Source organism: Protopterus annectens, chromosome 14.part0, assembly GCF_019279795.1.
Source record: "Protopterus annectens isolate FY-2018-M chromosome 14.part0, PAN1.0, whole genome shotgun sequence".
Taxonomy (NCBI): domain Eukaryota; kingdom Metazoa; phylum Chordata; order Ceratodontiformes; family Protopteridae; genus Protopterus; species Protopterus annectens.
The window spans coordinates 613,191,917-613,207,128 of NC_056748.1; the positions used below are offsets into that span (position 1 = coordinate 613,191,917).

The window sequence follows — 15,212 nt, forward strand, 5'->3', positions numbered from 1 at the left end:
TTCCCTCTGGCCAGACTTTACAGGAGGAAAATCGAGTGGTACCTGAAATCTGTGTAGTATCAGCACTGTCAACCCATGGGTACCCTGATTCCCTTTCTCCCTTGTCTCAAGAAGAAACTACTTTGGTGGAAAGTTTAGGTCATCCTCAACCCAGGGTTACCTTTCACACCGCTTCCTGTTCAGGTTTACACAAATGCCTTGGATGAGGCATGGACAGGACCACTGAATGCTGGGAAAATGACAGCCCCTGTTCCGGAAGGAACATAACCTGAAATAATGCCAGCTCTTCAGGCATTTGCCCACCTTTGGAAACCTAGACCATTCCAAGTTTACACAGATGACACCACAGTCATATGGTACATAAACAGGGAGGTACCAGGTCTTACCAACTATGCAGTTTAATGTAAGAGGCATGGGAATTTGGCAACACCAGTAAACATCACACTCGCTTGTCTATCAACACCTGCATCCTACTTAGCCCTCTACTTATGGCTGTGCTCGAGCTCAAGCTTTTCCTCAGGGTAGTTTTGTATCTTAAGCCATCTCTCCTCTTTGGGATCTTAATTTTGTGTTAGAAAAGCTTACTTTGGAAGAATCTGGTTCAAAGGGAGGCAGTTTTCTAAAATTCTGTACTTGGAAAACTGTCCTCCTCTTGGCTGTAATCTCTGCCAGGAGAGTTTGAGTTTCAAACTCTCGTGGTCATTCCCCCTTTTCTTATTTTCCACAAAGACCATGGTGACTGTCATGGCTAATCCATCCTTCATGCCTGTGATAGTGAATGAGCTGACTGTTAAGTTCATCTTCCCTCTTGGTTTACACCTGTTTTGGGGATTGAGAAACAGTCTTACATTCAGTAGACATTCACAGGCAACTCAGATTTTACCTGGGCAAAACTAAATCCTTCAGAGAATGTCTGTTCAGCTGCTTGTGTGTTTTATGTCCCCCAAGCTGGGGCAGCCAGTCTCCAAACAAAGCATTGTGGCCTGGATTTAAGACCGTCTTTCTGCTATTCACACTATGGAAAGACATTGCCTTACTGCCCTAAAGCATATTTCACTAGGGTAATAGCTTCCTTAGAGGCTTTCCACAAAAGAATATACTCCAGGTCTGACTTGGAGGAAGCCATTTGGTCCTTTGTACACACTATTACCAAACACTACACAATTTGTTTTCTGCAGGTCCAGGACAGCCTTTGTAAGACAATCCTGTCCTTACTGCTGGATAGCTCTTCTGCTTTTCCAGCTCAGGGAATCACCCATATGACAGGAATACTGCAACAGTGGTTTCAGTCAGGACATAGTACAGGTGTGTAAGAACATACCATAACAGTAGATGTCCTACTGGTCATTGTTGCATTATTTTATCCCATCCTGCATCCCCTCTTCTCTGTCTCATTTCAGTTTTTAGTTATCTCCCTTTGCTCAGTTTTATGGGTACGGGGGAGTTTTTTTAATTTAAGCTACACCTATTCTTGCTGACGAGTCTCCTCTGTCAATAGTCTTCAGGCTGCTGAATTGGAGATGGAAGGACAAGTCTGAATCCTTGGTCTGTCTTTGTACCTTGATGCATATGAGCTGATGTCATGAGTCAGATTTATGACCTAAGGGAGGTAAATCTTTGGTACCCCAGCCATATGTCAGCGTGACAACCCATATGCAAGGAGTTCTGCAAAAGTGATCATTATATCCTCTACTGTTATGTTACACAACTATACTTTGCCATAGGATCTGATTTTTGTCCTGGAAAAACTTTGCCTCCTTTAGAAGCAGTAGCCACTGTCCCATTGAAATTTTGTACCTGGAAAACTCTCTTATTAATTGCTGTTATTTCTGCCAGAAGAACTTGAACTTCAAGACCTTATGGCCATTCCTCCTTCCTTACCTTTCGTAAGGATAGGATTTTGTTAAGAGCTAACCCTAATTTTATGCCCAGAGTGTTAAATGAAGTCCCTGGATTTGCACAAACTGAGATTCTGTGTGTAAGAGAGAGCAGTTTTTTTTTCTTCTTTTTAGGGGTTTAGTAGGGTAACCTTTTTTCCAAACAAATCCTGCCTTCACCCGAGAAGGCTCATTCCACCAGTGCCATCTCCTCATCTGAAGCCTTCTTCAAAGGTATTGACTTCAGAGCCATTCTTTAGGCAACTACATGGTCCTTGGTAAACACCTTTACTGAACATTACAGAATGGATGCGTTTTCTATATCTAGAACCTGTGTTGGTAGGTCTGTACTGCTAGGTATGGTAGACATGTCTTCGATCCATATACCTTTAACCTCTAGCTTTGGAAATCGCCCATCAGTTTAGAGGACTGCAACTGTGATCCAAGGAAGGAAGTAGTGTAGTTGTGTAATAATTTCCTACAACAGTAGATGTCCTTCCATTTCATTGTTGCAGTATTCATTACATTAGGGATCCCCCACCATGGCCAGCCCAATGTCTGACCACTGTACCAAAGCCTTTAGGTTGCTTTAAGGTACACTGTACATTACACGTATGCTTCTTGCATAGCATAGGGCTTAAAGGTGGCATCCAGACGTTCCATCTTCTGAACTTCATTGCTGCCAGTCCAGATGCCATCACTTGATAGTCATAATGCCCGTTCCATTGTTGGTTTACCAAGTCGTTACAGATAAGTGCCCCATTGGGGTTCTTTTTACTTTTCCTTTTTTTTTGCTTGTGGGGTTTCATGTCATCCAAGGAGGGTAAATGCCAGTTTGGGAGACAAATTCCCCATGCAGACTGCCACGACCAGTGTTCTTGTTTGCTTAGGTGCCTCTCACAACCATATGTCCTGTTCCATTTGCCAGGCTTTTCTACCTATAACTATTCTTAGTAGACTATCTTCTTTGGTGCTTTATATTGAAAATCTGCATGTTAAGCTACTTGTGAAAGACACAATGGAAGGTACTTCCCTCCTAGGGACAGCCGAAAATTAAGAAAGCCAAGAAGCCTAGGCTGGAATGTTTTGCTTTTTCAGCCCCTGCAAGACATCTCTCCCAAGGCAAGTGAATCTCCGGAGGTTCACTTCGCTTTGTCTTTGGATTCCTGTGCTTTGACTGGGTTGGAAGGCAGCCAGGATCCAACTTTAAGCACATCCAAGGAGGCTTTGCAGACGTCCATATCAGACTCTAAGGGGGTACCACGGCTGATTATTTCTGAGGGGCCTAGGGGTGCTCCTCAGATATTGGTCCGTGAAGTCTCTACTACTACTATTAAATGCCATCCTGGGTCAGAACCTTCCATATTTTATAAGGTGGACACCCCATTGAAGAAAAAGCAAAAGACTAAACATTTCTCCTGCTCCTAAGGGTACTCAGAGTGAATGTCAGGCCTTCACTCAGGGTTTGTTTAGTGCTGTGATGGTATTGAAACCTCCTTGGGGAGTTTCTGTTCAGCTCCACCTTGGTCCTGTATTCCCCTAAAAAGACTCAGGGAGCAGGAGTCCTCTGAGGAATCCCTTGCTTACTCTTCTCAGATTCCTTCTCCTTTGGACTGTGGGTCAGAGGAAGAGGAATCTACCAGTCCCAGTACTCCCTTTGAAGAGATTTCCTTTGGGGGACACAATCTCCAGGATGATTGAGTTCTTTAAATGGGATTGTGCTCGGGTCTCTGAGGTATGCAAAAGATGCAATGAGTTGCAGATGGATTCTCCTAAACCTTCTGCTGTTCCTCCTGTCTTGGCTTCCTTGTTATTTGCATTTTCCAATGTTTCTAATTCTCCTGATTCTCAGCCCCCCTGCTTCCAAGAAACCTGATGGGTTCTTTAGAGTGCCTGAGGACTGGAAATTTTTGTACGAGCATCCCCGTTTACCCCTTGGTGGTGTCAGTAGCCTCTGACGAGCCCTTCAATTGCTTCCTTTTCCCAAGTTACTGCCCTCTGATAAAGATAGGACCATGGAAAAGGCTAGGCAGGACTGTTTACACCTCTGCTACTTTGGCTTTTAGGGCTGTTAATTATCAGACCCATGTATCCAGGTACCTGTTGGCTCTCCATTCCCAGGCTTGTCAGGTTATTTCTGATCTTCCAGACTCTCTGGGCAAAATGTCTGCTGTTTCCCTTTTAGGGAATTCCTCTCAGGTGGCTTGTCATTCCCTGAAGTGTAGTTATGATGCAGCAAATACTTCCTCCAGGACTGCTGCTTTTGGGTTAGAGATGGAGGTATTCTTGGATTCAGGTTCAACCTTTTGCCTGATATTAAGACTAAGTTGATAGACACTTGTTTGGTGAAGCTGCTGCTAATATATTTAAGTCCCTTCAGGATAAGTGCAAGGCTTTCCAGAACTTAAAATTTGTGTTTGTTTATCCTGTGCCAAAATTTCTGAGAAAGTACCCTCATAAATCAGCCTTTTTTCGCAGGCAATCTTGCCCTCCTCCTAAGGTCAAAAAGGGTGGTAAGTGAGCTCCCCCCCCCCGAAGTGTCCTTTTCCAGGTACACCGGGTGCTGTCTGACTATCCTGTTCTTCCCAGCAACTTTCCTCTTTCTCTTTGTCCCTCTCTCTCTCTCCCCCTGTTCCTATTTGGCTACAGATTACCCAGGATTCCTGGGTCCTGTCCATTATTCAACAGGGGTATTTCATGGTTTGGAAATTCCATCCCCTTTTATGGGTAGTCCCCCTCAGGAACAACTTTCCTTTCCAGAAGTGCTTTGGGACCTTTTAACTCTTCGTACTGTTCAAGAGGTGGATTTTACTTCAGGATTTTTCTAGTACCCCAGAAAGAGGGGTGTACTTTGAGACGAATTTTAGACCTCTCTCATCTAAACACTTTCCAGAGGGTGCCCTCCTTTTGAGTGCTGTCCCTTCAGACTTTACCTCTTTTGTTTCCTCAAGCTTATAATGGTGTCTCTGGATCTCAAGGATGCTTATCTCCATATTTCGATCCATCCCCTTTTCAGGAAACTTACATTTCACTGTTGCTTCTTGGCATTTTCATTTCTCTGCTTTGCCCTTTGGCCTTTCTACTGCCCCAAGGGTATTCACCAAATGCCTCACTCCTGTGATTATTTTTTACAGGATTTGGGGGATCCAAGTATTTGCTTGCTTGGATGACTTCCCATTTCAGGCATCCTCTCCCGAGATCCTGTTGCAAAAGTCTTCATTTTGCCATTTTCCTTCTGCAAAGCCTGGGGTTCACAATAAACTTCAAAAAGTTTCTTCTGACTCCTCCTCAAGACCATGGTTTTCTGGAATGCAGGATTTGGTTGCTGCCTGTACTGGCATTCCTGCCTCCTCCCAAAGCCTTGACACTCCTTTCTTTCAAACTCTTTTTCCTCTGGCATCTATTTCAGCCACGGGGTTTCTGAGAGCTCCGGGATTCATGGCTTCCCACCATCCATATGCTTCCTCTGGCCAGCCGCCACATGAGAAAGTTTCAGTGGTTTTTGAAGTCAGTTTAGATTCAACATGTGCATCCCCAAGAATTTGTAGTTCCTCTTCCACCTTGTCTCAAGAAGGAACTTCACTCATGGATCCAGCAGTTGTCTCTAAATCCAGGACTCGTTTCATCCCACTCGTCCCCCTCAAGAGCAGATGCTTCAGATGTGGCATGGGGAGTAGCTTTTGGCTCTCTAAAGGTACAGGGGGTGTTTTTGCCTCTTCAACAGAAAGAGCACATCAGTGTTAGAGAAGAGAACTCTTCTGCTGGTGCTTCAGGTTTTCATCCTCTCTTCTACCCAGGATTTCTCAAGGTATTTACAAACAATACCACAGTGATGTATGTAAACAAACAGGGTGGACAAGATCTTCTTTGCCAGTTGGAATTCCTAGTGTGGGATCTTGCTGTCCAGTTATAAGTGACTTTTCCAGGCAGTTTACATTCCCTCAGGTCAAAACATTGTGGCAGACACTGAGCAGGTCCTTAACTCTATCCCACAAATTGATGCTTCACAGGGATCGGTTTCTGGACATGGATCTGTTTGAGAGTGCTCCACTAGTGGACTTGTTTGCCTCCCCTCTGAACAGACAGCTTCCTGTATTTTCTGCCAGAGTCCCGTTTTTTTTTTGTTTTGGAAGGTAGGTGCCCTGTCTTTTTCTTGGAAGGGGATGTTTCCTTATGATTTCCCTCCCCTTCCCCTCATTCCAAAAGTCCTGTTCAAAATTCAACAAGATGCTCCCAAAATATTGTTGGTGACTCCCCTTTGGCCGAGACAGCATTGGTTCCCTCCTCTTTTGCATTTAACCAAGGCCGGTCATCACAAGTTACCTCGCAGGGTGGACCTACTCGCACAACACAAGGGATCTTTCATCCGTCCCCATCTGTCTACTCTTCAACTGACACTATGGGTGATAGGATTTTGATTCCACGTAAACACCTTTTTTCTGAGGAAGTGCTTAAGGTCCTGCAGGAGGCCAGGTGACCCAATACTAGGAAATCCTATGTATCCAAATGGAAAAGGTTTTCTGTTTGGCATCTTTCTAGTAACTTGGATCCACTTTCTGTGGATGTTACTTTGGTTCTCTTATCTGTGTGAATATTTCAATGCTGGGTTGGCTTATTCTTCTGTTAAGGCCCACTTATCAGCGGTAGTGGTGCTGCGGTAGCGTGGTCGCCTCACAGTAAGACGCTGTCCGGTTCGATTCTTAGCTAGAGCATCTTCTGCTTGGAGACATGCGTGAATGGGCATACCTTCATTGAAGGTTGTGCGTCAGGGCTGGTAACTCGGCACGTAAAAATCAACTACCAATCATTAGCAGACCGGAGTTCCGCTGTGGCGACCCCTAACCGGGAAAAGCAGAAAGACACAATCAATCAGCTATCTTTGCTTGTTTGCCTTCATCTCCTTCTCTAGCTTCTAGATTTGAAGGTAAACAGTTCCTTAAAGGCGTCCTTCATATTAGGTGTCCCAGGGAAGCCTGTTCCTGCTCTCTGTGGTCTTAATTTTGCATTGGAAAAATTCATGCAGGTCCTTTTGAGCCTGTAGCTTCAGCTTCCTTGCAGCATTGCTCTTGGAATACTGTTCTTTTGTTAGCCCTTGCTTCTGCCAGATGGGTGTCTGAGATTCAAGCCGCTATGGCTTGTCCTCCATTTTTGGTGTTTAAGGACAGGGTGTCATTGAGTACTAATCCTTCTTTTATGTGTAAGGTGGTGAATGAGTTGTCCCTTAATCAGTGTATTTGTATACCTACTTTTTTCCCTTCTCCGCAATCTGCCAGTGAGAAGTTGCTGCACACGTTGGATGTGCATAGACAACTGTGCTTTTATTTGGATAAGACTAAGACTTTTAGGAAATTACTGATTAGCTGTTTCCTTTCATCCTAGTTCTTTAGGATTAGCTGTGTCCAAGCAGACCATATCCTCTTTGATATCAAAAACTATTTTTCTTATTCATTTCATAGTAAGAGCCTTCCTTATTCTATTAAGCCTTATTCTATTAGGGCTGTGGCTTCTTCTGGTGCATTTTTCAACAGTTTGGATACTAACTCTATTCTTGAGGCAGCTACCTGGACTTCTGTGTACGCATTTATCAAGCACTGCAAGTTGTATGGCATCTCCAGAGCTAGAGCTGGTTTTGCTAGGGCCATCTTTCATGGCTTCTTAGAGGGCTCTGCTGGTCCTTCCTCCTCCCAAGTATCTTCCTGAGCTTTGTTACTTTCCCTAATGTAATGAATACTGCAGCAGTGAAATGGAAGGACATAGTACAGTTGTGCAAAATCTTACCATAACAGTAAATGTCCTTCTCTTCACTCCCTCCCTCCACCCCCTGGTCCATTTCTGTTCATGATATATACTGATTACCTTTTCTTTCCTTGGACTGGTATCCCTACTGGGCCTGTCATTTCTGAGGATGGTGCATCAGGACGTCACCTTTATTCCGTATGCTACACAAGGAGCATGTGTGTGATGTACAGTGTAACTTAAAGCAACCTGAAGGCTTTGGTATACTGGTTGGATTTTGGGCTGCCCTTGGCAGGGGATCCCTAATGTAATGAATACTGCAACAGTGAAGAGAAGGACATCTACCATTATGGTAAGATTTTACACAACTGTACTATGTCCTGCTGATCACTGTTGCAGTATTGCTTTCCACCCTACCCCCTCTTTTCAATTGTCCTTCCTCCTTTTTTGGCCCTGCACACATCATGTGGGGGTGATGGTAACCTCTCTCTCTTCTGTCTTGCTGGACTTGCTCCTTAATGGTCCTTTTTAGACTGAGGATCTTACACTCAAGCATACGTTTATGTACTTGTACACTCACAGGCTGAGGATATGTGTCAGACGTGGAACATCCAGATGGTTTTGCCTTTATGCCAAGACGACACCAGTTTACCTCAACAGGATGACCCATTAATAGAGGAATACTGCACCAGTGATAAGCAGGGACATCTATTGTTATGGTAAGTTCTAACTGAATAGGTACATGGAGATACTTTAGTTTGAGAAAGCTCTGGACATCAAGGGAGAATATCAGTCGATTCACATTGAGACGATTCTTCATCTAATACGTTTTGCCAAAAGAGCTCTTCTGAATGGGTAATTAAATGTTTCCTGTATTGTTAACAGAAGATAATTCTGCATTTGGTATGCTCCTCGGATCCATATCTTGCAGACTGCATTAAACTTCTCCTTATAGATATGTGGTTATATCTGTAAGACTAATCAGTCTGCAATGATTTGTACATTGCATGGTACACAAGTACGTATGAAATCAGTTTAAATATAGATTTCAAGAAAGATGGGTCATGTATGCTGTTTCTGTGTGATTTAAGGTTGCTGAGTGCTGACCTGACGCACTTTTTTTCATAGAAAGTATTTGACTTTTGTAACTACTCAGCGGAAGCACAAGTGGTATCTTTCCTCACTGTCAGAACTGGTGCCTTTTTGTATAACGAGACTACTTGTGGAATTCCTGAAGAGTGCTTTCAGACAGCACATTTGTTTATTCACTCAGGCTTCCAGTCGAAGAATTAATAGATCCAGCAATTGAAATTTTGAACTTTGAATGCAAGTGCTTATGATCTTTGTGTGTTGGCACAGATATTTGCATATATTCTAAAGACACTGTAGTGGCAAATTGATTTATTTATTTATTTTACATTTGTTGACCAGGAATAGCCCGACTGAGCTGAAAATTGCCCTTTTTCAGCAGAGACCCAGGGAGAAAAGCTCTGAGGATTACATATTGCAATGAGAAGTAAAAATTACATAAGCAAAATATTCTTAGGTACTTACCAAGTGTTGAATACTGAAATATTATTGACCAGTCTGCTGCTTGAAACCTAACCGCATTAGCTGTAGTACTCTGAGATGGGTATGTAAGGTCAGTAATTTAAGTTAAATATTTATTTTGTTTTAAGTAGAAACATTTATATTTTAAGAAATGTAACAAAGTAGTGTTTTGTTTAGAATTAATGTTAATGTTGTTTGCTTTCAGGTATTCTGGAATGGCCATTTTGGACTAAACTGGTAGTTGTGGCAATTGGCTTCACTGGAGGACTTGTGTTCATGTATGTGCAATGCAAAGTGTATGCACAGTTATGGAAAAAACTAAAGGCATACAATAGGGTAATATATGTTCAGAATTGTCCAGAAACTAGCAAAAAGAGCATTTATGAAAAACATGCACTTATTGAACCAAACTATGATATCAAAGAAGCACTCCCAACCCAACAGTTTGAGACCAACTCCTGTTATCCACCGACTGAAGATTGTGGTGTAGAAGTTGTACCGGTTTGATTCTTCATGTGCTTTTTTGGAGCTGGCACAAGTCTTACTGTAAACTGCATCTGATGACATCAGCCAACAGTTACAAATGTGTGTGTTTTAACTTACACTGATGGAAATCTGTATGTAATTTTGTAACTTCAGAATACATGGTCTTTATCATTGCTATTACTGCCACTAACATCTGTAAGGGGGATGCGGAATTAAAACTGCGCTTTTTAAATCATGTTTTTGTAACAGACCTATATGTTCATTGAAGACCAATATTGGAGTTAATGGATTCTGAATATTTACAGTTGGTTAATTCCTGTATTTACTAAACTTTTAAAGCTTCTTGCATTATAGGAGCTGTTTTTCCTGCCTCACACATACAGCAAAGTCATCTCCCAAAACATAATGCTGTTATTCCACTTTGATTTAATGGTAGTTTTGAAAGCATTACATGTTGAGATTGTCATAATGCATTGATGTCCAACTAAGATTCAGTACAATGTTTGCTCAAGCTCATAAAGGACCAGAGAGAGGGAGTTTAGTCTCTCAGCATACGTGTAGAGCCAGGCTGACACTTGTAGTGAATGTGTGAAGCACATTCCCAAGTAGATAGTTCAACAAGTATGAGAAAAAACATCTCATGCCTTAACTATTACAATCTTAAATTTTTAATTATTTTCAACATAGCAGTAGATTTAAAGGAGTGTTGTCTCACACTTTTCTTTGAAGTTATTTTAAACGCACCAGTTTAAGGCGAGAATTTTATGTAGTGTTTGTATGGATGCATTGTAGATGCTTTATATTTCGCAGGAGTCTGGCCCATTGGTGTATAGCCGTAGTTAGCACGTACTACTGTAGCTTTTGGTGCAGATGAGTTTTGTTTGGGAACAGACCAAGATTATTGGGGAAAGGGGCATTACAAAGGATGTACCCCAGGTGAAGGAAAATGTTGCCTTTTCTGCATTTTTATGTGCGTAATCACAAGTGGAAGTGTATAGGATAGTGACCATTTCTGGAAGTATGAAATGCTTTATTGTGTCCAGCTGTTGTGGTAATCCTGTCATATAAGTGATATGGCAGACTTTACATAGTAGTCATGATGGCATATGATTTCCAAAAGCTGAACAAACACATCCCTAATGGTCAACTATAGTAATGTAGCTGACAGAAGAAGCAAGCCAGAATAGAGGTGAGTGGTGAAAAATAGGTTCAGCTGAGGGAAGGAGGGCTAAACAGAACATATATATGTTTACAGGAGAGAATCCGAGACTTTAAAAAGAGTAAATGCTAAGATTTGCTCCTGGTTTACTACACTTGATAGATGTATGTATGTTTTAAATTTGTAGGTTTTGTGTAATGGTGCTTCAAGTAACTTGCTGGCTCCAGACAATCGTTTTACTTGCATTCTGAAGTGCAATTACCCCATCCTTAAGTCTTATTTTCCTGTATTTACATTATGCTGTGTGTGTTCATTAGAAACTGTATAATTACCCATTGTATATTTATTGACAACATGCACTCAGGTGGTCACAGACCAATTCCTTTTTTACCCACAGATACTTATTTAAATTGACAGGATATGTAGAATGGAAAACTATGAAAAAAAGTAATTTGCCCCCACATTTCTAGATACTCCTGTTTATCATCCCATGTGCAACCTCTGTTTGCTTGTATGAAATTTTATATATAGTTTTCATAGGTAATACTAGTGTTGGTCTATGCAGGCTTAATGCATACACAAAATGTACTTTTGTGGTGGGCTTTATATTGGTTATAAGTATGCACATGCAGTGTAAATCCTGTCCATTGTTAAGTACACAAACTCAAAAAAGCAAATTTTAATTTTTAACCTTAAACTTTGTATTGTGTGGTACTTTTATACTATCTTGTGTAACTTTTCAGATAGTACTTTGTGTTTTCTTGTGTATTTCAGAACACAGACAATTACTAGACATTCCTGATCTCTGCTGAATATCTTTTGGTAGCCAAGCTATTTTGCACTGAAGAACAAAGCGGTCTAATTTTGCAAATAATTCCATAAGTAGCACATTCGGTAATTTGCATATATTATAATATTGTGAGGCATAATTAACCGTGTTAGTAATTTTTAAATAGTGATGGTTTGTTTATGGAAATATTCTTGTTTAGGAGTGTATGTCTCCATCTCATGTGAACTTTTCCCCCTTTAGTCCTAACATGATCAGTAGACTGTACCTTCATGTTGTGTAAGGTACCCTGCAGTATCTTAAAAATATTTTATAACTGGCATACACTGATGTTTGTTTTAGTTGTTTACAGGCAAGATCCTGTAAATGTTTTTTCTGCTAATCCAAGAACCCATGTTTCTAATTGTGTGAATCCTTCACTAATGCTTTATTGTATCCAGCAAGAGTCGTAAGGCAGAATGAGTGAGGAGACTAGTAAACTGCTGTACTACCCCAGAGTCATTGCTGAGTAGAGGCATCTCAAGGGTAGGACTTTCTCTGTGAGCTGATAATCTTGTCATTGTATACATGTGCTTTCAGAGAAGTACATTTTTAGTCTTGGGATGTGGACATCTTTGAGACTCAAAAGCTTGTCATTTAGAGTGCAGTGGAGACCAAAGACACACTGATATTGATGTTTTTGATAGTAAAGTTGTGTGTGGTTAAAAAATGACAAAGGCGATATTCTGCTCAGAACAGAACATTTAATGTGAGTTTCAGACACAAAGTTCATAACATTCAATGGCCTTGAGAAGTAAGGACGTCATTTATGCTTCTAAAGTGGTAAAGGGTGTTTTTTTACTACTGACTTTTCCACAACAGATAGCACTTCTCTGATCACACTTGAGTGTGTCACTGCTGCCTCATACTGTCATGGAACCATTGTGTGACTTTAAAAAGTAACAGTTCTGCAGTAGTAGCTTTGTGCATCAGAAGACAAGTGAAATACATATTCAGAAGGTGCTTAAAGATTCCTGTACTTGCATCACGTGTATGAAAACTTATCTTCTCTTGGGTTCTTCTGAAGGTGATGCTTGATTTTCATGATGTCTTCTGTAAGGTAGATGAATCATAAACTCTGTGTATAGCATTGAACTGTGTAGTCCAAGTGGATGTTGTAGTAATGCCGGTGTCAACTGCAAATGTTACTGAACCATTGATATTCCTGTTTTGTACTGTTTCAGCTTTTGAGAGTGAAATGTGTATATGCCAAATTTGAAGTGTGTTATGAGTTTTCTGCTGTGGTAAGGAATACTTCCAGTGAGGTAATGCACTGCCTTTTTTGAACTTAAAGGGACAGTCCCAGATTTTTTTTTTTTTTTTTATTGCGGTCTTAGTTTACATTTTCAGTCTGGCTTTCTCAGCATGTCCCAGCTTTGGGGTGTGGGAGGGGTGCTTACAAAAAGTTTCGGTGATCTTAGTCAAATTCCTTCTCAAATTGCAGTTGTGCTCATAACAAACCGCTCTCTCGGAGTTATTCATTAGTTTCACCAGTGCTTTTATCCTCAGAGAAAGTAGCCTTTCAGGAATTTTAAGTCAGTTGCTACTTCCTTGCTGGAAAGCATATGAGTGATGCAGGGCAAAAGGCGTTGGTAAACTGAGAATTCTGCTAATTTAATATTTTATGTAGATTTCTGAATGTTAGCAAAGTGCTGTGGTTTTATGCATGACTGCCACTTGCTCTGTGGAAAGCATCAGAATGATGACATTTTCGAATATTAATAGAAGCAGTATTTTTTTCCATGTTTTGTTTTTTGACTTATGAATACTATCCAAGTGTAATGGTTATCTGACCTGTGTGCGTGTATGTATGTATATATATATATATATATATATATATATATATATATATATGTATATGGATTCACTTCATAACACTGAAACTTCAAAATACTGAAAATGACAAAGCTTCATAATACTGAAGCTCAAAATACTGAAAGCTCAAAATACTGAAACTCAAAATACTGAAAACACATATTATGCGTAAACTCAGCTTAAACAACTTAAATCATAACAATTTGTACCAAATATATGCAGGGGGGCAAGCCCCCCTGCACCCCCCACACCCCCTGCTAATTATATATATCTACTCCAAGATTACACATCTTGGAGTTGATATATTTAATTAGCAGGGTGTGCAGGGGCTTGCTGCATATATTTGGTAGAAATTGTTATGATTTATGTTGTTTAAGCTGAGTTTACACATAATATGTGTTTTCAGTATTTTGAGTATTCAGTATTTTGAGCTTTCAGTATTTTGGTTTCAGTGTTTTGAGTTTCAGTATTTTGATATTTCAGTGTTATGAAGTGAATCCATATATATATATATATATATATATATATATATATATATATATAAAAAGATGCAAGCAATAGATTCATTGTAAACAATGAAGTCTAGAACTTACTGTCACAGTGGGTCCTGTACAATATGACAACCTGTGATAGTTATATGTAACAATTCTGTGATTGCTTTACTACTAAGGGGAATATGTCAATAGATTGTTAAGATTTAGTGTGAATTCACTAAACTGTACTTTGTACTGCTTACAGTTAGCTGCACAGAATAAAGGAAGTAGAGTTGCACAATTAAGCTAAGCTTGTTGACGAGTTCATAAAAATTAAACAGAGTCTTGCCTAACCACCTCCACCACAAACGCACACAAAAATATAATAACCTTATTGTTTCCCAGTGATCAGGGACTGAAAGCTTTAACAGGAACTGAATGTTAACTGTGTTCACCAGAGGTAATGAAAGTAGGACTGCATAAAATAAATTGAAACCAGGAGTAGGGTCGATGATGCCATAGTAAGTGGGTGGTGAAAACTGGAAGATACCAGGACAAGTTTCTTAAGGTCGGAATTTTAGACTCTGGGATTGTCCCTTTAAAGATCATGTGCAAACACCTATTCACTGGTGCATTGTTGTTATAGATGCTTCTGAGTAAGCATCTACTGTTTGCAGTTCAACACATCTAATTTCTTTTTGTATACCTGAAATGTGCAGGAAGTTTTTTTCTGTTTTAGTAATGCAAGCAGCTAAGTTACAAACACACATCTGTTCTTATGATGAGTAGAAAGTGGGGATGTGGTATTTGCATCTCTGCAGTTGAAAATGCAGTAAAGTAATGTTTTCACAGTTTGTGACTGTTATAAATTTGAGTATTGCTGAGCTTGCAGTCATTTCTAGGACCATAAAATCTTGTTTGCTGAGACAGTGATACACCAAATTGTACCATGTTGAAACAGTGTTCTTTGTATTTGCTTCTATCTTCCTAATATGGATCTGCACAGCATGTTTTCAAAGTAATATTTTCCATTACAAAAAAAAAAAGTTTTAAATCTACCACCACTGTAAGGGGAACAGTTTTTCAGGAAGAGTCCCACTGTTCACGTCATGATTTCAAGGTGCAACTTCATAATATCGAGATGCAGTTCATTATTGGGTATAATCGCAAGAGATGCATGGAGTCCGTGTATATGCAGTTGGGAGGGTGGCCTAATGGTTAAGGTGTTTGCCTTACAAACACAAGGTGCACGGTTTGAGTCTCACAAGGGATAATTGGCTAAGCTTAAA

At 40.4% G+C, this 15,212-nt stretch overlaps 1 protein-coding gene across 2 annotated transcripts in view; it reads left to right on the forward strand.

Moving 5' to 3' along the window:
- The window catches only part of MARCHF8 (membrane associated ring-CH-type finger 8), a 1,077,645-nt gene extending 1,067,760 nt beyond the window's left edge, over nt 1–9,885 (forward strand). For both annotated transcript variants that reach the window (XM_044056360.1, XM_044056361.1), the window contains one exon: nt 9,370–9,885. In XM_044056360.1, coding sequence (XP_043912295.1) covers nt 9,370–9,671 — 302 coding nt within the window. In that variant the 3' untranslated portion in view covers nt 9,672–9,885. The remainder of the gene's footprint in view (nt 1–9,369) is intronic.
- Nucleotides 9,886–15,212: the final 5,327 nt, after the last annotated feature.